At 48.0% G+C, this 20,911-nt stretch overlaps 1 protein-coding gene across 1 annotated transcript in view; it reads left to right on the plus strand.

Annotated features, from left to right (window-relative positions):
• LOC133356930 (type 2 lactosamine alpha-2,3-sialyltransferase-like) overlaps positions 1–12,689 on the plus strand; it is a 64,281-nt gene extending 51,592 nt beyond the window's left edge. Inside the window, 6 exon segments of the mRNA XM_061574631.1 lie at positions 1,980–2,046; positions 2,844–2,939; positions 4,994–5,180; positions 7,099–7,236; positions 7,723–7,872; positions 8,431–12,689. Of these exon segments, the coding sequence (XP_061430615.1) occupies positions 1,980–2,046; positions 2,844–2,939; positions 4,994–5,180; positions 7,099–7,236; positions 7,723–7,872; positions 8,431–8,526 (734 nt within the window). The 3' untranslated portion in view covers positions 8,527–12,689.
• Positions 12,690–20,911: the final 8,222 nt, after the last annotated feature.

A 20,911-nucleotide genomic window follows, 5' to 3' on the forward strand; every position in this document is an offset into this window, starting at 1 on the left:
CTGGGGAGCAGAAGAGAGAGAGAGAGAGACGCTTCATGTCATGAATGTCCGATTAAATGCGTTGTGTTCAAATGTTTAGATTCGTAATTGGCTCGACGTGACACACACGTGTTCCATCCGAGGCCAATTTAGGGTGTGCAGGCAAATATAGAGTCAGTAGATAGTACTGACTCTATTGTATGTAGGGTGTGTGTAGGCAAATATAGAGTCAGTAGATACTACTAACTCTATTGTATGTAGGGTGTGTGTAGGCAAATATAGAGTCAGTAGATACTACTAACTCTATTGCATGTAGGGTGTGTGTAGGCATATATATGCCATGAACGGCCGAAACACTCGTTTATAAAATCTGCCTTCATGTCCTTTGGCAAGTCTCACAAAGTGGACGTTTGGTCCCGTGTCGCCAAAGGGTGCTGCATCATGTCCGACTGGGTTGGTGGGGGTGGGGGTCCCCTTCTTAGAGTTTTGAAACTTCGTTTGCAAACTCGTAAGTTGTTGTGAAAGCCACCACTTCAACGTTGGCCCAAAATACCGACGGACGTTCACAGTTTCTAGTTTGTGTCGTGTAACCAGATGAGAACTAAACTAACCTGCGTGTTTTGTTTTTTAACCAGGCACACACAATGTGCATTCCTGGAAACCCCCCGCGGTAAATTGAATCGACGCAAACCGCGCCCTATTCTTTCTAGATTTGAAGCTTTCGTGACTGCAAGGATTCATACTCTTAGTTCTTTCGGTAAAGTGAAGACGGAAGCTTGTGTTGCCTCCGAAACGTCGTGATTTTTATTGTTTTATTTTTATTAATTTAAATTTCATTTTTACCTACGTGACTTTACCGAAAGAACTAAGAGTACGCGCCCTATTCTCCCACAGTCGAGAACAAATCAACATTTGCCGATGTAGCTCATCTTGGGTAAACATCCACACAAGAAGCTTCTGCGCCGCCGTAAAACGATCCCGCGGTGGCATATTTTGTTTGACATGCGCGTTCGTAGATGCTGATCGTCATAAACCGAACACCACCCCGTACCGATTTACATCGGTTCCTGCAGGCAAGCATCCAGACCTTCCGTGGATCCTGGGATTAGAAACTTGCGATGACATCACCGTTCATCCCATGGCCTCCCCATGGGTTCCCGTGTTGCACCATAGTGGAATCCGATTACGAAGTTGGGGGAATTACCGTCGTGCCTGTGACTTAATGAGCCGGGACTCCACCTGATCTCTAAGCTCGGCGGGTGACAAGCCCGGGCGGTGCTGGCTTGGATGGGTGACCACCTCCAATTAGCACGGTTGGCTATGTAAGGTGCAAAAGAAGTTAGACATACGTGCACACACCGTGCGTGACACAGATTGTGGTAGGCGTGTGGAGTGATGCAGCGTGGCAGCGCAGTGGTTGATGCGTCTGCGCATCGCGACAAATCGGGCCTGGGTACGAGTCTAGATTCGGAGTGCCTTTCTCTGTGGTGTTTGGTATGTTCTCCCACTGTTCTGCATGGGCTTTTCTCCGTGTTCTCAGTTTTCCTCCCATAGATAAATATATATGTATAAACCATACGATATAACCAAATATGCTGATGCAGTAAGAGCCTCAAGGATAGTCTTTAGACTCTGTGTTTGTGTTCCTCTTGTAAATAAGTCGTTATCACATTTAAATGTGTCCATTAGTAGGGACTTGCCATGTTGAAAAACCTGCCAAATTGATCAAAACCTGGCCTAAAACTCGGTGATAGAACCAGTGCCAAAAGGCTTCTCCCCTTACCGGCCACGGTGGAGAAATCGTCAACGTGTGTCATCATCTCGTTACGACGATGACCGAAACCCTTCCTAGCGCAAGTGGCGCACGTGTGAAGCGTCGCAGAATCCACGTGCGTGCGTGAATTGTCGCAGAATCCACGTGCGTGTGTGAAGCGTTGCGGAATCCATGGCGTGCGCGTACATTTTTTCGTTTCCTTCTGCGTGGTTGTTATTTATTCCAGATGCTCTGACCATCCGGTGGATTTTAAAGTTGATGGTCAACATAACGACGCCGCGGGAACTATCCAAGTGAGTCACCTGGCACGCGTCACGGAATTCGAGGGGTTTCTATTTCCTTTTGTTCTTACTGGAACAGATCTGTGAGAGCCCGGCTGCTACCTAGAGCCCTGGGGGTTAAGAGTTGATCACGCGAGCTTGTTTACAGCTAAATCGAACCACCACATTTCTGGGAGGCTCAACAAGTTCGTCCGCCGTTAGCGTGCCACTAGCACGGTTACTTGCACCGGGCCTAGGTCGACTCAGCCTCAAATGAGTACCTGGTGCGGTGGTAAAAAATGTATAAATCATTTAAAAATTTAAAAACATCAGCACTGGGAAGACAAAGGCGGCCAGGTGTGATTAGGGGCCGTCCATAAATGACGTCACAGACCTAGGGGTGGAGGGGGGTCAGACATTTGTGACGATGTGTGACGAGGGGGCGGGGGGTTGATAAATGTGACGTCACATCAAAATGCGCAACTTTAAATCAATATAGACAACACGTTCTACTTAATTAAATAGACTTTTTAATAAATGTTTTCTCGTACAACATCAGAATGCAGCGCCACATTAAATACGCACTACAATGACAATAGTTCAAAGCGATTTGAAACGTGTTTTTTTTGGGGGGGGTGGGGGGCAGAGCTTTGTGACGTCATATTTGAGGGGGGGGAGGGTCTGACTTTTTGTGACGCCGTGCGACGAGGGTGGGGTGGGGTGGGGGTTAAAAAATCGTTCAAAATCGCGTGACGTCATTTATGGACGGCCCCGTACGGGTGGTGGTGAAGGAGGTGGGGGGAGTGAAATCTTTGCGTTGTGCGCCGCAGCTTGGCGTGCAAGCGCTGCGTCGTCGTGGGCAACGGACGAGTCCTCAAGGGCAGCGGCCTGGGCGAGAGGATCGACTCGTACGACGTCGTCCTGCGGTGAGCACGCTAACCGTTGCGCCACTGCTCCCGCCACCCACCCGTCACAGTGCCTGCCGCGAAGGCCCCCTTTTAAACTAAATTATATTTATATATTTTTTTGTTTTAGCCAGGTAAGGGCTGCTGAGCTGTAGGGGCTGTTGAAAAATAGAGCTCGTTTAAAGAACACATTCCTCCTGCGGAGGGAGCTGGTAGGAACGTTGGGTTGCTCGGTCAATGGCCTGCAGGGTCAACGGCGGCGTGGTGTATTCCGCAAATATGGCCGACTGTGAGGGCGGGCACAAGCCGGCGTGAGTAGGTTAAACGTTGAGTTTTATAAGAGCACCACGGGGTGACCAGCTCCTCCCCACCCAGCCCCACCCCTCCCACCCCCACCCAGCCCCACCCTCCCCACCCAGCCCCTCCCCACTCATCCCTCCGCACCCAGCCCCTCCCCACCCTCCCCACCCAGCCCCTCCCCACCCTCCCCTCTCCACCCAGCCCCACCCCTCCCATTTTTGAATGCACGACGGACGGACACAGTAATCCCCTGTGGGCTGGTGAAACCAGGTGGGTTCCTACCAGTAAAATGTATTAAATTATTTTGAACAAAAAATCTTCGGTGAGAGTTGGCAACCCTAACCGTACCTCGTGCGGTGATTGTTGCTTGACGAGCAAGGGATACAGGAAGCGCCGATTCATTTGGTCACAATTGCAAGCTAATTGCCGTCTAGAGCTCTCTCCCTGTGAGATGCTCATCGTTTGCAGGAAGTGTCCCGAGTTAAACTATTCATATTTAACAAAAAACAATTTACCAGGCAATGTCCATTGAGCTACATAGCTCTTTGTTTCAGAAACGACCTGGCTATCACAAATGATAGCTCAACGAAGTGGCTTATCGCGTGGACATTTATAGCAGCAAAACGCGTGTTGTGGAGGGAAAAACCGGAGGCCCCGCAGAAAAATCCACGCGACCACGGGGAGAACACGCAAACTTCAAATAAACAGCAGGCGTCAGGGTTAAGGATCGAAACCACGACCTCCTGCATACCAGGCGAGGTAGCTAACATCTCCTAGCCACCGTGGCGCCCTATGCAGTCGCCCCACCTGCTCTCTCGACAAGCTACGCCACCCTCCCCCAAAAAAGCCCCCCCCACCTCACCCCCCTACCTCACCCCCATACCTTATCCCCCCCGACCTCACCCCCCCCCCCCGACCTCCCCCCTTGCCCTCGTATTGCCATAGGTGGGGAGGGACAGAGCTGAGAGATTAACAATTGCCACTGTTAAAAGTTGACAATTGCCCTTTTAGGCCATTGTCAACTTTCCTTCCGTGACTGTCCTGGAAATTCCCACCGCTCCTCCCCCAGCTGACTACTGTATTATTGTGTTGAACTTCATTGTGGGTTGCTGCTGCATAACTTTGATGATAATAGACCCTATTGTTGGTTCGGTGTACTGTGGAAAGGTGGCAATCCTACCACTCACTCACTTGCTTGCTCAACCGCACATCCAGCCACCCACTCACTCATAAACTCACTTATTCATTCACCCATCCACCCACTCACTCTCCCACCTACTCATTTACTCGCACACGAGGGTTGGCACCCGCTACAATCCGGGGAATCGGTGCCACCTCTGTTCGAGCGGTAGCTGGAATTGGTTTGTAAACGAGATCTGGTTCAGGTATTGCCGTGTTGAACTTCATCTACTTACAACAACTCACTGCACAGTGCTGACTGAGAAGTGTGTCTGGGTTTGGCATCTCCGGTGGGAAGTTTGGCGGGACCTCGTCTGGACAAGTTTAACAATGTGAAGACATCTCAGGCTATCGGTGCAACTCGAGCTGATTTGCCGATTACGTAAATAATCGCCCCGAGTATCCCAATCGCCTCCTTTTCCCGCGGCCGTTTTTTTTCTATCCCCTTTAAAAACGTTGCCACCCACCCCCCTCCGAACATCCCACCTCCCAAAGGCGGGCAACCCCCCGAAACAACAACAACAACAACCAACAAACACCAACAACAATCCATTGTAACGAGCGCGCAATGTGCCCCCTCTGTCGGGACGCGGCAGCATGAACGACGCTCCTCTGCGTGGTCACGTGGGGGACGTGGGCAGCCGGACGACGATGCGCCTCTGCTACCCGGAGTCGGCGCACGTGCGGCGCGAGGACTTTGACGCCAGCACGCTGCTCGTCTTCGTGCCCTTCAAGACGCGCGACCTCCAGTGGCTGCTTGGCGTGCTCAACCACCACCGCGTGGTGCGGAGTTGTTGCGGCGCTCGGTGGCGGCGGTGGTGGTGGTGGTGACGGTGGTGGTGGTGGTGGTGACGGTGATGGTGTTGGTGGTGGTGGTGACGGTGGTGGTGTTGATGATGACGGTGGTGTTGGTGGTGACGGTGGTGGTGGTGATGTTGGTGATGATGGTGACGGTGGTGATGGTGGTGGTGACGGTAGTGGTGGTGACCGTGGTGGTGACGGTGGTGTTGGTGGTGATGGTGGTGGTGTTGGTGGTGATGATGGTGACGGTGGTGTTGGTGGTGGTGGTGGTGGTGATGGTGGTGGTGACGGTGGTGGTGGTGTTGATGGTGGTGGTGTTGGTGGTGTTGGTGACGGTGGTGGTGTTGGTGGTGATGGTGTTGGTGGTGATGGTCGTGACGCTGGTCGTGGTGACTGTGGTGGTGGTAATGGTAGATACTGGAATCCGACTAGCTATGAAGCTCTTTTTCACAGATGTCCAGTAATCATGATGGTGATGGTATAGGATGGTGGTAATCGTGGTGATCGTGGCGATGTATTTATGTATTTAAGGACAATGTCTCGGCCTCGCTGTGCGCTGCGTTGCACCACTATCCGAGTAGATAACCTCGCATTCAATAAACCTTCAGAGCCAGGGTGAACATCCGACTCCAAACGTATTTAATGAATTGAACGAGGTAAAACTGATGGAAAAAGACAGCACAAATACAGCATCTATTAATACTTGGAAATATCAATACAATGAATGAACACTACAGCATCATACCATTGTCTTAGATAACATGAAACTCAACAATAGATCCTGGATGGATCAGGCACCTACATTAGTACTGAATAGTTATACAAGAGAATAAGCTACTGTGTTAAATAAGGGCACATCGTGTAATCATCACACTGCAGCCTAAATGTACAGCACTGCACATAACACTGAACTGTGGATGATATATTTCGTCATCCTTGCTCTCAAGATCGCAATAAGGTTACATGGGTACAAGTTTGACTCGACTTATTCAATTGCAAGTAACATTCACAATAAGGCAAGTGGCAGGCTTCATTGTTTACTCGGCCTCATATTTATCATAACTTAACAGAATTATAAAGGCATTTAAAGCATTATAACGGCCATGCTAACATTATAACAGCATCCCCAGTAGTATCAGAACATAAACTAACTTACAGACAATGCTTCTTATAAAATCCCACAATGAACAGATGCACCTGTCTTCACTGAGACGCTGTTTGTGCCGCCATTTTGTACACTGGGTAATGGCTGACACCCTGCCGCGTGCCTGAGAAAATCTTAAATCGTAACTTCCTGGTCACGTGACCAAACTCAACATCAAAACAGAAAATTCCTGTGTACACTCACCCCCACACCTGTCGTGAGGCAGAACAGACAACAAACTAAAAACAAACAGAATTTAGTTTTCAATTTAGATGATTTAAAAGTGCATGGCTCCAGTGGCTTCCTAATATCAAAAGAGCCGCCCAGACAGCCGCAGAAGCGCGTCTGAAAGCGCCACGCGATGCAGGTGACCGTCTTTGTTCGATGGCTGAGCCAAAAGTCGCTGCTGTGAGGATGACCGAAGTTGGCATTATGGTCTATGTCCCTCGACGAGATCAGCGAGGTATTGTGGTTCGAAGGTGGTGGTGGTGGCTGGGACTATTTTCCCCGGCCGCCTGGCCGCCCGGCTATTGTAGCCGTTTCTAAGAACGCCGAATGAGATGCTGTCGCACGTCCCGTCTAAAAAGTGGCGCCCGGCCGTCCGGCACCGGCCACCCACCGGACCTCCGCGTGTGCCGTGCCGACCTCGCTGAAGCGCTCGCGAGCAGCCCCTCGCCCCGACTGCTCGCCAAAGGCTACACGGGGGACCTTTGTCGTTTTCTACCACCACCACCACCGCCCCCCCCTGTACCCCAGGGCCCGCGGGGCTTCTGGAAGAGGGTGCCTACGGAGCTGCAATTCCCTGCGAGCCGGATCCGGATCCTCAACCCGGCCTTCGTGAGGGAGGCCGCCACGGACTTCCTCAACATCTCGTCGGACACCAAGTCGGGCAAGGTTTGTAGTTGAAGCGTTACGGTCCCGGGAACACGGCTGCGCTGCCCTGCGCAGTCCGCCGAGCGCCAGCTCCGTGAGCTGATTTCATCGCTCCATCTCCCACGGCGGTACTTCACCCTCTCGGACGAAGTTCCGCTCCTTGGCAACGACCCTTTAAGTCGTTCTTCACCTCCGATTAGCACGGTCGGCTACGTACGGTGCGAAAGAAATCCCACGTACGTACGTACGTACTCGCGTTCCTTCATCCCTTCCAGGCCATGGCGTGTCCCAGACCAGGCCCCGCTAACTTTTTTTCCCGACGGGCTTGAGTGATGTCCCAACCTCGCTCGCGCGCGTTCTCACAACAAACGGAAAATCACGGCGCTTTTGTTGAAGGCGAAGTCGTTACGGAATCGACGCGCGCGTTCCCCTGGTTCTATTTCTTCCTCCGGTGTTGACATCTGCTCGCTCTCGCCGGCGCGCGGCTGTGCGCATGCTTGGTCGCAGGCGAAGAACCCCACGACGGGCGTGATCGCCATCACGCTGGCGCTGCACCTCTGCGACGAGGTGCACCTCGCCGGGTTCGGGTACAACGTCAACTCCCCCGGCAGCCCCGTGCACTACTACGGCCAGGACACCATGTCCTCCATCATCAAGGTGCCACGCGCCCACACGGCAGACGTAGGGATATTCGGATAGCCGAGCGGTAGGGACACAAGGCAGCTTGCGGGCACAGCTCGGGAAGATTCTCCCACTGCCTTTGATAAGTCGGAGCCCTCGAGCATTTACACAGTTGTGTCAAATGCACCGGTTGTGAAGGTTATTGTTTTCTTGCATCATTGTTGTTGGGAGTGATGTCCATGTGCTCGCGTCTGAGCATGCACGCACACTGGATTTTTGCTTTGCATGCGAGACCCGTTGGGCGAAGAGCCAGACGGACGAACTAAACTCCTGCACGAACGCTCTCAACCCTAGTTGTAAAGCGTTAACACGTGGTCACCTCTGGACCTCCGATTAGCACAGTTGGCTACGTACGGTGCGAAAAAAGCTCAACGTACATTCATGCACCTGCACATCAGTGACCTTCAGTGACGTTAGAAATTGGAATCTCACCCCGAGAACCATTATTTATTCACACATCCTCCTCCTGCTCCCTCTCCGCAACCTGTCCCATCTCCCCCACCCGCCTCCCCCGTGCGATTCTGCTTCCCAAAGTCTACCTACCACAACATCACTATCGAGCGGACATTCCTCAGGAAGCTGAAGGAGGGAGAAGCCATTGTGGACCTGACGCACCTCGCCGGCACATGACGCTCGTCCGCTCGCTCGCGCGAGGTGGGCAGGCGACGATCGACCGGGCGGACAGAGGGCAACTCCTGCCGAATACCGGCAGAAGTTGTGCAAGTTTCGGCCAGATGCGAGGCCCCGCGCGGCAAAAAAAAAAAAAACTCACGGCCGGCCGCCCCACCTTGACAGCGGCGGTTCCACTCGTCGCTCTCAAGGGACGCCGACACCACGCGGCCGCTTAGCGCCTCCACCCCGAGACGCGCAAAGTGTTTCTCTACCAGCAAGGTGGCGGTGGCGGTGGCGGCAACCGCCGCTGCGTGGATCTGCTCCTGGCAAGGCAGTGTGCGGCCGCGTGCTCCCCCCCCACCTCACCGAGCAGAGTTTGGGGGAGGGGTGTGCTCTCGCCGTGCCCTCCCGCCGCGAAGGATTCCGAAAACCGACGACACGGCAATCAGGGAACACGCTGCACTCGCGCGCTCGCCCCCGATTTGTTCGCCTGCTGTGTTTTTGACAACAAAAATTTTGCCCGTCTTAAGATGAGTTTTTACTGTTTTATATTTAAAAGAGATTTTTATATATATATTTAGCGCGGCAGGGTGGCGCAGTGTTTAACGCTCGTGTCTCACAGCAAGAACCGCCTGGGTTCGATGGTTCTCTCCTCCCCTGTTCTGCATGGGTTTCCCTCCGGGGCCTCGGGTTTCCCCCTTTCCATAGCTACAAAGAAAATCACAGACAATGTAACCGGTGCCGGTCAACACATCCCAGTGTCAGAAAATGACCTGTAAATCACTCAATTGGGATTACACATAGGTACATCGCCCCTGACTGCAAACACCTGGCAGGACCTTCCTGAGGACCAAGTGGTGGCGAGAAGGAGGTCTTGGGTGCGATCCCGACCCTGACGTCTGCTGTATATTTGGAGTTTGCGTGTCTCTCTCCCCGGGGTCGTGTGGGTTTTTCTTTGGGGTCCTCCGGTTTTTCCCTCCACATTTAGAATCGATGCGCGTTTTTGATGATTTGGCTGCTATACATGTCTACATGATGAGCCACTTCGTTGAGCTATCATTTGTGGCTAAGTCGCTTCTGAAAAAGAGCTACTACATAGCTCAGTGGGCCTACTAGAACAAGAAATAGTAAATAAACAAAACTGAGTCTTGAGACCCAGTGAAGCTTTGCTTGGTAAGCTAGATGCTTAATAATAACAAGTTTTAAAATGTCCATTCTGCAGGGCCCTAGGCATTTAGAAATTAGTTGATGCTTATTAAAACACGTGTTTTTAAATATGGGCAGCCAAAAGATGTTGAATCAATGAGATGTCAGGACGTAGGATTATAACTCATGTTAGGGTTATGGTTTAATCCATGGCACTATCTGAGACTGGGCCTTATTTTGTAGAATTAAACATTGTAAAGAAAAATGAAAAAGAGTCTTGAGACCCAGTGAAACTTTTCTGGGAAAACTAGACGCTTAATATTAACTGGTAAAAATTTTACCCATTCTACAGGGCCCTAGGCATCTAGAAATTAGTTCATGCTGATTAAAAAACGTGTGTGTGTGTCTAAATATGGGCTGCCAAAACATGTTGAATCAATGAGATATCAAAACGTAGGATTATAACTCATTCTTGATTTGAAGCTTTCGTGACTGCAGGAATCTATACTCTTTGGTTCTTTCGGTAAAGTCACGTGGGTAGAAATAAAATAAAATAAATCACGACGTTTCATCAGACATCGCAGCTGTCGCGATTTTCACCTGAAGACGGGTGCTTGTGTTGCGTTCGAAACGTCGTGATTTGTTTTATTTTATTTCTACCTACGATTATAACACATGTTAGGGTTATGGTTTGAACCATGGCACTATCTGAGTGTGCCTCCCCCAAGCCCTTCACCTCCCGTCCAGCGGCACATGAACCTTATGGAGGGACCCCGGGGTCCCATAAGCCCCCGGTTCTCGCATAAACATATTATAATGTAAACTAAAACTTTGCTATTTTTCACCAATGGGTTTGAAGGATGGTAGCAAGTGTTGTCTTGTTAAACTATGCCTTTAAAACTGAAAACTACTTACCTGCAGTACCTCTATTTAAATACACTATCGAATTTTTTTTGTTACACCCCACTGTCAATCATCGTGTTTCTCAGTGTGGATTCGTGAACACACTTTGTAATCAGTACATAAAATAGTACGCGTTTTCAATGCGCTGTTCATATTCTAACACGCGTTTATACCAATGTTACTCTACAGAGTAGTGGGTCACCGCTCCTCTTATCCGCATTGATACGAGCGGTATGTGGGGACTACGGCTTAACCGCAAAAAAAACCTATCTGCACAGATGTATACGGACAAGAGTATTGTTATCAAACAGGAGGAATTAACGGTGCGACGCATCTCATCTGTTGAATATCTGCAGGTAATAGGATTGTCAACGATTGATCCTGGCTGCAGACATTGGTAGGTCACAAATAATAATGAAGATAAGAGAGGAGTTTCACTGTATTATGCATTCCGTTATGACAAATAAAGGATTTAAGTCGTGTCGGCAGTTTGAGCAGCTTTGGATAAGACTTATGATCCTGCCCATACCCGAGCATGGAGTGCATTCGCTTGTTCAGCTCTTCTGCGCATTCGTCCTCGCTGCTGCGTTCGGATGACACGGCAACAGAATGATCCGCGCCAGGCGGGTCGCGGCGTTTATGTGCGTGGTGGGACGGAGTCGCCAAAAATTAAAATAATTATTTTCGATTTTGACTTACGTTTTTTCGGGAGCCTCGGGGTTCCGCCATAAGGTTCGCACGTGTAAACCAGAAGGTGAGACAATGTTTTGTATTGTTATTACCACGTCCCCCAACTATTGTCGCGTTTCTGTCGATTGAATCGAAGCGATAATACGATTTGGAATATTTATTTTCGACTGGAGAAGGAATCCGATGAGCTATGAAGCTCTTTTCTCACATGTTCAGCATTGGTCGTGAAGTTACAACAGCAAACAATAAAAAAATACCATACGAGTGCGAAATAGGGAAAATGGTAAGCAAGTCACTAAATTTGAAAATGTAAAATAAATACATTCGTTATATAAGTACGATTTTATCAAGATTGGGCAAGGAAGCAAAAATAGCAAGGAAACATTCCAAGATCCCCACACCAAAATGACACCACACAGTAGCCTCTCGAAAGAATGGCACATTAGCATTGAACTATCGTGAACTACACAGGTAAGGGTACAAACAATTGGTGGAGCAATGAACTCATAGAGGGTCCTTGCCCAGGCCGCCACGGTGGCGAGATGTTAACTACCTCGCCTGGTATGCAGGAGGTCGTGGGTTCGATCCTGACCCTGACGTCTGCTGTATATTTAGAGTTTGCAGTGTCTCTCTCCCCGTGGCCAATGTGGATTTTTCTCCGGATCCTCCGGTTATCCTCCCCCCCACCCCCCTCCACATTTCCATAGCAATAAATTCCCCACGTGACGAAAAACCACTTCGTTGGACGTATCGATTTTCGGCAGTCAGGACGCTTCTGAAAAAATGAGCTACGGAGCACAGCGGGAGTTATCTGGTGGTAATAAAAAAAAACGCTGGCGACCCGCGCATCGAGGTCGAGTTGGAGTCGTCGGTCGACAACGCGGACCGGGCAGGGAGGAGGGCAGAGAGATAGAGAGAGAGAGGCCGTGGCGGTCGTACCCATAGGATCCCAGGTCGGGTCTTTAGACTGTGACGCGCTGTCTGGATTTACTTGAAACCAGGTGGGCTGATTGTGGCCACGCTCGTTGCTTTTCAGTCGAATGTAAAAGCTTAGCAAGACGCGGGCAACCTCTTTAACCTTTCTGACCCCCAGAGGTGTTTATGACGCTATCTCTGTAATTTTGTTGTACAAAAAAGTAGGTTTTTTGTAAAGATTTGAAGGATAAGAATAATATTAATAATAAACCGCTATATTTTACATATGTAAATTGGTGTTTTTGGAATATGTGTGTGTGTGTTTTGTTCACCTATCACACTAAACATCGGAACGTTACGATTTGTGTGCATCGATTATTTTATTTTTTACGGAAATTTGTACGTCTAAAGATAAAAAAAATTATATGTCAATGGGATTGGATAATCGGAAAATTATTGGTGAATATTTTACTTGACCGTACAGTCATTTAATGACACGTGCAAAGTTAATAAACGTTTGAAAAACACCGCTTACATTTTCGTCATTTATTTTGTAACGGCATCATGAATCGCTCAAATGTCCCGCGTCCAAATGTCTGTCTGTGCTACAAACCCGGCGAGTCCAAATCACAACTAACACCAGCGGTCATGATCTGAACCGGCTGATCCTTAAATGAATACCTGGTGCGTCACTAGGGAGACAAAGGCGGCCGGGCGTGGTGCTGGCCACCCACCCCTCTTCGCATTCATAGGTGCTCGCTCACAATATTCGACCCAACAGTTGAAGGCTATGCAGGGAAATTTTTTTATCTTGATGTGTGTGTGTGTGTGCTTAGGATGACATTTCAAATAAAAAAAATACTTTTATCAGATTTTTTATTTTTACGCAGAAAGCACATTACTCAAATATTTCCACTTAACAAAAAACAAATAACGTACCTCATTACTAAATATAAAAACAATAAAATCCCCTCAGAAAGTCCCAAAATGTTCGGCGTAGTCTTATTTCTGTTCAATCAGCATGAATAATTTTAAATTACAATTGTGACTTCATTTAATTATGAAATGTTTATTTCATTTAGGTTTTCACTGTCCCAGTGTGGTCCTGCACTCCAAACTAACTACTGCGCCCTGGAATCGGCTTGTGGATTTCATTTGTTTTCATTTCCCTCTCTTTCATGTAGTTGGGGTAGGGGGTTGTCATGAACATTGATACACGGGGACTATCCCACGCACTGGATAAACACATTCCTGCGGAGGGAGCTGGTAGGAACGTTGAGTTGCTCGGTCAATGGCCAGGGTCAACGGCGGCGTGGTGTATTCCGCAAATATGCCGACTGTGAGGGCGGGCACAAGCCGGCGTGAGTAGGTTAAACGTTGAGTTTTACAAGGGCACCACGGGGTGACCAGCCCCTCCCCACCCAGCCCCTCCCCACCCTCCCCTACCCAGCCCCTCCCCACCCAGCCCCTCCCCACCCTCCCCACCCTCTCCACCCAGCCCCTCCCTACCCAGCCCCTCCCCTCCCCACGCAGCCCCTCACCCAGCCCCTCCCTGCACGACGGACACAATAATCCCCTGTGGGCTGGTGTAACCAGGAGGTTCCTACCAGTAACATAGGAATTTGGAGAGAGATCGGGAGAAGTGGAGTGGGAGACACCTCGTGTGAAATGTTGGACACAATGACATCGGCGAGTGTGTTGCGATATTACGAACCGTAAATTAATATAAACTATTGTTCCTTGGCACAGTGGAAATGGGCACCTCCCAAAATGTTTTTACTTTTGGGGCAAGTGTAATTATATCTCGCTGTTTTGGTTATCGGTTTCAATTGTGCGCGTGTGTACACGGGCAGTCATCAATTTTGGCCAGTAGGTGGCGGCTAGCGGACTCCCTTGAGTGGCTTTGTCATTCATTCGGACCACATGGCTGATGGAGGCCTCATGCAGGCCTGCTCAGTGTAAACATTGCATAACATTTCAACACGTAGGCTTTCGCGACCAATATTATTCATATTTCGATTTGAAGCTTTCGTGACTGCAGGGATTCATCTTCTTAGTTCTTTCGGTAAAGTCACGTAGAATTATTTTATTATTTCCATTCTACGTGACTTTACCGAAAGAACCAAGAATATTATTCATAATAAACGTTTTTGGGTTAGATCGCGTTATTTATAAATGTGTCGTTACCCTCCACCACCCGACACGGCCAATCAGCAAAAAAGTGTCACGTTGACAAAAGACAAATAGTTCACTACTTTAGCCCACCGGTGTGTTGAAGAGTGAATCCACAACATTTACAATTTTTGAGTACGACGTTTCGCTGGTAATTCCATCCAGCATCATCGGGCAATTCGCCAGAATGGTGAGGGGCTCTGCTCTTGCTCCCGGTCTTAAATAGAGCAGCAGCAGGCTGACGTCATCATTGCATAACATTGTTTCATTTTTCACAGCCACTTTATCTCAACAATAAATGTGGTGCCACTGATCTGAAGCGCTCTCGTATCTGCATTTCGAGCGGAAACAGATGCATGTACTTTTAGTTCCTTGTTTCGTTTTCCCGTGTCGTTAAAGCCCTTCCCCATTTCTAACCGCGCCATCTGTGTTCGTTATTAAAAAAAAACACTTTCAGACTGCGCACAAACACTGTGGCATCCATGCCACGTTTAAACACAGACTGCCGCTCACTATTCTGACTGGTAAGTTTAACACGATGCACAGAAGTGTTCGGCTTGGTTTAATGCCACCGTTAGAGGGCAGTGCCAAACTAGATCCCCCGGTGATCAGATGGCTTTTTTTCACGCGAGACTCTTGAGTTACAAGGTGGAAGTCGGCATTGATGGCTACACCGTGCTGACGAAACGACTAAATTGTCAGCTCATTATCCCGCTGCTACTGCTATGGCCACAATATTGATTCTTTTGAGTGCACGGCGTTTTGGAGGAAGTCCGCAAATTCCAGCAGCATTTGCTTCAAGACGAGCAAACTGTGGGCCAGTTTCGGCTTGCAGTGAGTGGACCAGCAGTCAGGCCCGCGTGAATAATTGATTGCCGTGTGTACCGCCGATCTCAGGACCCTCATTCATTGTGTTGCTTGTAACAAAAAAAATAACATATACTGGCACCGTACTGTGATAACATATCATAAACGCAGCACGTCTTCAGATGCCACTAGGCGGCCTTGAAGACAACATGGTGTACGACCGAACAGAATGTTTGGCTATTGTTGAGCCATTCGTTGGCTTTAGTTTAGGGATAGCCTGGGACGCTGTACGTAATTATAGCGCCTAGCTGCAAAGCATTATTTAAATATATTCAATGTCCATAATCAACGTTTTTGGGTTAGATCGCGTTATTTATAAATGTGTCGTAACCCTCCACCACCCGACACGGCCAATCAGCAAAAAAGTGTCACGTTGACAAAAGACAAATAGTTCACTGCTTTAGCCCACCGGTGTGTTGAAGCGTGAAACCACAACATTTACAAATTTTTGAGTACGACGTTTCGCTGGTAATTGCATCCAGCATCATCAGGCAATTCGCCAGAATGTTGATTGGCCGTGTCGGGTGGTGGAGGGTTACGACACATTTATAAATAACGCGCCCTAACCCAAAAACGTTGATTATGAATAATATTGGTCGCGAAAGCCTCACACGTGTTCAACTATATTCGATGTATCAAGGGTTTTTCCCCTACCCCCACACCCATTCGCGGGGCATTGGGGAAAACATCGTGAACTTCCCGCTCCATAGATCGCGACCGGTCTTGAGCCCACGCCCGGGTTCACGTGACGGCCCTCTTGCTCACGAGCTCGTCGCGGTATGTTGCCCGCGTCGCTCAAGTGGGATGCAAGGGGGGCTTTCTGTTGCCTGCTGCATGAGGTCACGGTCTGGAAATTTGAAATAACACAACCGCACACCACCAGAAATGGAAAACGCCGAATGGAAAACCGTGAAGCAGAACTGACTGTCTTACCCTTTAGTTGTACATTTGGAGAGAGAGAGAGAGAAAATATATATATCCCAAATGGTTGCTCAATCGCCGAATGTTTTGGGTTCACAACTTGCCTATTTTATGACGAAAGGCTAAATGATTCCCTGCTAAAATGTTCACCGAGGCAGTATCAAAGTAACCGAGCAGACAGTACGCCTCCCTTCACACATCTGTCACAAAGTAGTACTCATTTTAACAACCCCAGAGGGATGATGGGTCAACACCCAACATGATTTTAATTCATAGTATTTTTGATGGTGGGCCACTCACTCAACCTCTGAGCCACCTGGCCATTGTCTTCATTTATCCCGGTCGAATGTTTACCCAGAAGGATTTTGTAACAGCTCAGGAAAGGCTGAGACTTCCTCCTCAGATGGAGGTGGGATGTCATTACTCATTGTACTACACGAAATTATGAGGATATAAAAATTCACAATGCACCATTCAGAGGGGGGATTGATCGATTATTCCTTGGGTCTTTCGGTAAAGTCACGTAGATAGGTTGAACGAAAATAAAAATTGTTATACATAGTAGACTCTCGATTATCCACGCTAATGACGGATAATCAAAAAATATAAACATTTAAATAAATATAATGAATAATCACAATTTCCGTTGAACCTATCTACGTGACTTTACCGAAAGACCCAAAGAATATGAATTCCTGCAGTCACGAAACTTTAAGTCAAGATTGATAGATTGATTAACATCCGCATTTACAAGTAAGCAAATAGCCATAACAAGTTGCAAAACGCCACTAGAGTATTATATTTGCAAATAAAACCATAACCGTGAGTCATAATCAATCCACTGCTGGATGAAGGCCCTGCAAAAAATATATAACAGTTCAAGAGGACTTATCGAACAGAATCCGATTAATTTCTATACTACAACCACTCCATTATTCAGATTTACAAAATGCACAGTGTTGCTCGTTTTGTGCTGACGATCCTATTGTGTAGAGGGAGGCCACTTCGCAATAACATCCGGTAAGTCAGACTTATTTGTGTAGCATGAGCCGCAGATGCTATTGGGGAGCAATTTTAATTGAAATAAAACGTATGAATTCCAAGAAGATAAGTCTACAAAAGGATTTGACGGCCACCCGTATACAATGGAGTAGAGGAACAAGGTAGTTCCTGCAAATTGTTTCCAAAATTAACACATTCCTGCGTGGGGAGCTGATAGGAACGTTGGGTTGCTTGGTCAATGGCCAGGGTCAACGGCGGCGTGGTGTATTCCGCAAATATGGCCGACTGTGAGGGCGGGCACAAGCCGGCGTGAGTAGGTTAAACGTTGAGTTTTATAAGGGCACCACGGGGTGACCAGCCCCTCCCCACCCAGCCCCCACCCCCCACCCAGCCCCACCCTCCCCACCCAGCCCCTCCCCACCCAGCCCCTCCCCACCCTCCCCTCCCCACCCAGCCCCTCCATCCCCACCCAGCCCCTCCATCCCCACCCAGCCCCTCCCTGCACGACGGACGGACACAATAATACCCTGTGGGCTGGTGTAACCAGGTTCCTACCAGTATAAAGTTAGCCTGTCTGAAGCAGTGTATTGCATTTAAATTAATTAATCATAGATTTAATGCTTAATTCCACGCGTTGCCAACCGGTGACATCATTTATTTCTCAACAAACAGGAATTTACATCCGTTGGATTTGTTACATTTATTAAGGAAGTTTATAAAATTTTATTCACAGTAGATTCTCGATTAGCCACGCTAATGACAGGGATGGGCGGTTGCGGATAATTCAAAATCGCGGATAATCGAAAAATATAACCATTTTCTGAATTATAACGACTAATCACGATCGATCGATCGATGCGTGCGCTCAGTGATAACGCTTTCCTGCTCCCGCGCAGAAGACCCGGCCCAGAAAGTGGACAGCAGAGCCACGCCAATCAAAAATCAATCTAACTCTGCCGTCCACTGTTGTAAAGATATGCAACTACTGTACTGTAGAGCGATCCAGTGGATTTCGGACATATTTGTTCGGTTTAAGCACATGACTTGTAATAAACATTCTGAGAATATCAAAGTATAACTGTTTATAGGTTATTCATTTAGGCTTAAAGGAAAATCCACGAGTTATTAATTGTCAAAATCTCTGGTGTGTGGTTATTCCACGCCGATAATCAAGAGTCTACCGTATATTTGGAAATGTTCCGAGGCATCTTCCGCATGGTTACATGATTGGGAACGATATTTTTGTGCGTTAACTGCTCTTAACAAAATTAAACTTTGTGCAAAAGTTGACCCTTACTGGCCAGAAATATCTTGTATCATGTGATGAGTCATACGTTTTGTCAGCTGACAGAAAGGACATTCCGGGGGCAAAGGGAACAGATAACAAAACAAATTAGTCCCCCCCCCACCCGCCCTGTATGTGTCACGGTCACACATCTCGAGTGTGGCAACACACACATGACTGTGACATGCACCAGCTGTAGTCACGTGGTTAGCAACGGTGTGGGGGTGGGTCAATCTCTTTAGGTGACGTTTCCTTCTTCTTTGTGCAGCAGATCATCGATTATCTGGCAGCTTCGGCGGAGGAGAGCGTGCGGGATTAAAAAAACGCCAAAGAAACATTAAATCGTTATTTCAAAGTCAATTTTTGCACATTCTTCGCATGAAATTCTGCTTTATAGGTGTTGTGTAAATGTTTTTTGTTTTCCATTTGTTTATTATGTGAAATTGGCATAAATAAACGTACAACTAAGACCTCAAGTTTCATTTATTAGGTATAGCCCTGTGATCCATGCGGCTCTTAAGTCGGGTGCAACCGCAACAAACTAAATATGAACACAGAACATCTTAAAGCGACGACGCGTAACAGAAACATCCTGGAATAAACCAGCAAATATAAAAAAAAAACTTATTAAAACGCTGCGTGCAAAAATCCCAATGTGGTGCAAGTCAACAATAACAACCATAAGACAATTTAGATTAACCATATGTTTTCGAATCACCAAAATAAAGCTATAAAAATTTAACAACAGTATTCATAGGAACTGTGATTCAAATTTAACAATAAACGATATATATATAGCATGTACTACCAAACTTGCAGCCATAGCTGGCAGCATGACACTCCCAGTGTATGATGTGTGAGTGAGTCAGTGGTTGTATGAGTGAGTGTATGATGTGTGAGTGAGTGTATGATGTGGTGAGTCAGTGGTAGTGTGAGTGAGTGTATGTGTGAGTCAGCGTATGATGTGTGAGTCGACGTATGATGAGTGAGTCAGTGTATGATATGCGAGTCAGTGGTTGTGTGGGTGTATGATGTGTGAGTCAGCGTATGATGTGTGAGTGAGTCAGTGGTTGTGTGAGTGAGTGTATGATGTGTGAGTCAGCGTATGATGCGTGAGTCAGTGGTTGTATGAGTGAGTGTATGATGTGTGAGTAAGCATATGATGAGTGAGTCAGTGTATGATGTGTGTGTGAGTTAGTGGTAGTGTGAATGAGTGTATCCCTCTCTGAGAAGCAATATAACAATGATAAAAATGATAGATTCTCAGAGCTGGAAATTAGCCAAATTAACTGCTGAACCGAATGTACTTGTAATAATAATTTAAATGTATAAAGCGCCCTTAAACAATCGTTCTCAGGGTGCTGTATCGTGAGTGTGTTTTGAACAGTCCGTGCTGTGCGAAGTGATACCACAGACTCACTAAGGGTATAGATGTACTATTATTTAATCATAATAAAAAATCAACACATTCGTCAACAACACTGTGGTCTTAAAAAAAAAATGTAATAGGCAACATCTCAGGCATATTTGCCTTTGTAACACACGTGTGCGTGTGCGTCGTGCTGTAGGTCGTGTTATTGTAGGCAATAAAATCCTGAGATGTGCCAAGAACTGAACAGGCCAACCCGGTATTTGTGTTTGAAGAAACACCTCCACTTGCCTCACACTGCAGGTGCCCGTGGCACTTTATGAAACATCCATCCCGTGGATCTGACAGGTTTTGGGGCAGGCAGACAACCTTAAAAACAGTCTAAAAAATGTGAACACCTCGTGAAAATGTAAGTTTACACCATGTGCAAATACTGACACTGGGTGTGTAGGGCGGGGGTTTCGTGGCATTTTTGTTTAAACAATTGCTGAGCAAAGGTACAAAGTGGTAAAACGTCAAACGGCCAGTAACAAACAGCACCATACAAGTTGTAAAAGAGTTAATGCCTGAGTGGCGTCATGCGAGTGAACAAGCAGAAGGCGAGGTGACCTATAGGGTGGTGAAGTGGGTGAGCTGGTGAGTTGGTGAGTGGGTGAGTGGGTGGGTGAGTTGGTGAGTGGGTGAGTGAGTTGGTGAGTGAGTGGGTGAGTGGGTGAGTGAGTTGGTGAGTGGGTGAGTGGGTGAGTGAGTTGGTGAGTGGGTGAGTTGGTGAGTGAGTTGGTGAGTGGGTGAGTGAGTTGGTGAGTGAGTTGGTGAGTGGGTGAGTTGGTGAGTGGGTGAGTGGGTGAGTTGGTGAGTGGGTGAGTTGGTGAGTAGGTGAGTGAGTTGGTGAGTGGGTGAGTGAGTTGGTGAGTTAGTGAGTGGGTGAGTAGGTGTGGGGAGCGGTCGTGTAGCAGATAGCGCGCTGCGCTACGAACCCGGCGATCCGAGTTCGATTCCCGCTCACGGCTACCAACACCCAGTGACGATTATCTGAACCGGTCCTAGGCCTCGACCTCTAGGTCGACTCGGCCTCAAATGAGTATCTGGTGCAGTGTAATACAAACATCGCCACTGGGGAGACAAAGGAGGCC

Source organism: Lethenteron reissneri, chromosome 56, assembly GCF_015708825.2.
Source record: "Lethenteron reissneri isolate LAM-NWPU_2019-01 chromosome 56, ASM1570882v1, whole genome shotgun sequence".
In the NCBI taxonomy this organism is placed as follows: domain Eukaryota; kingdom Metazoa; phylum Chordata; class Hyperoartia; order Petromyzontiformes; family Petromyzontidae; genus Lethenteron; species Lethenteron reissneri.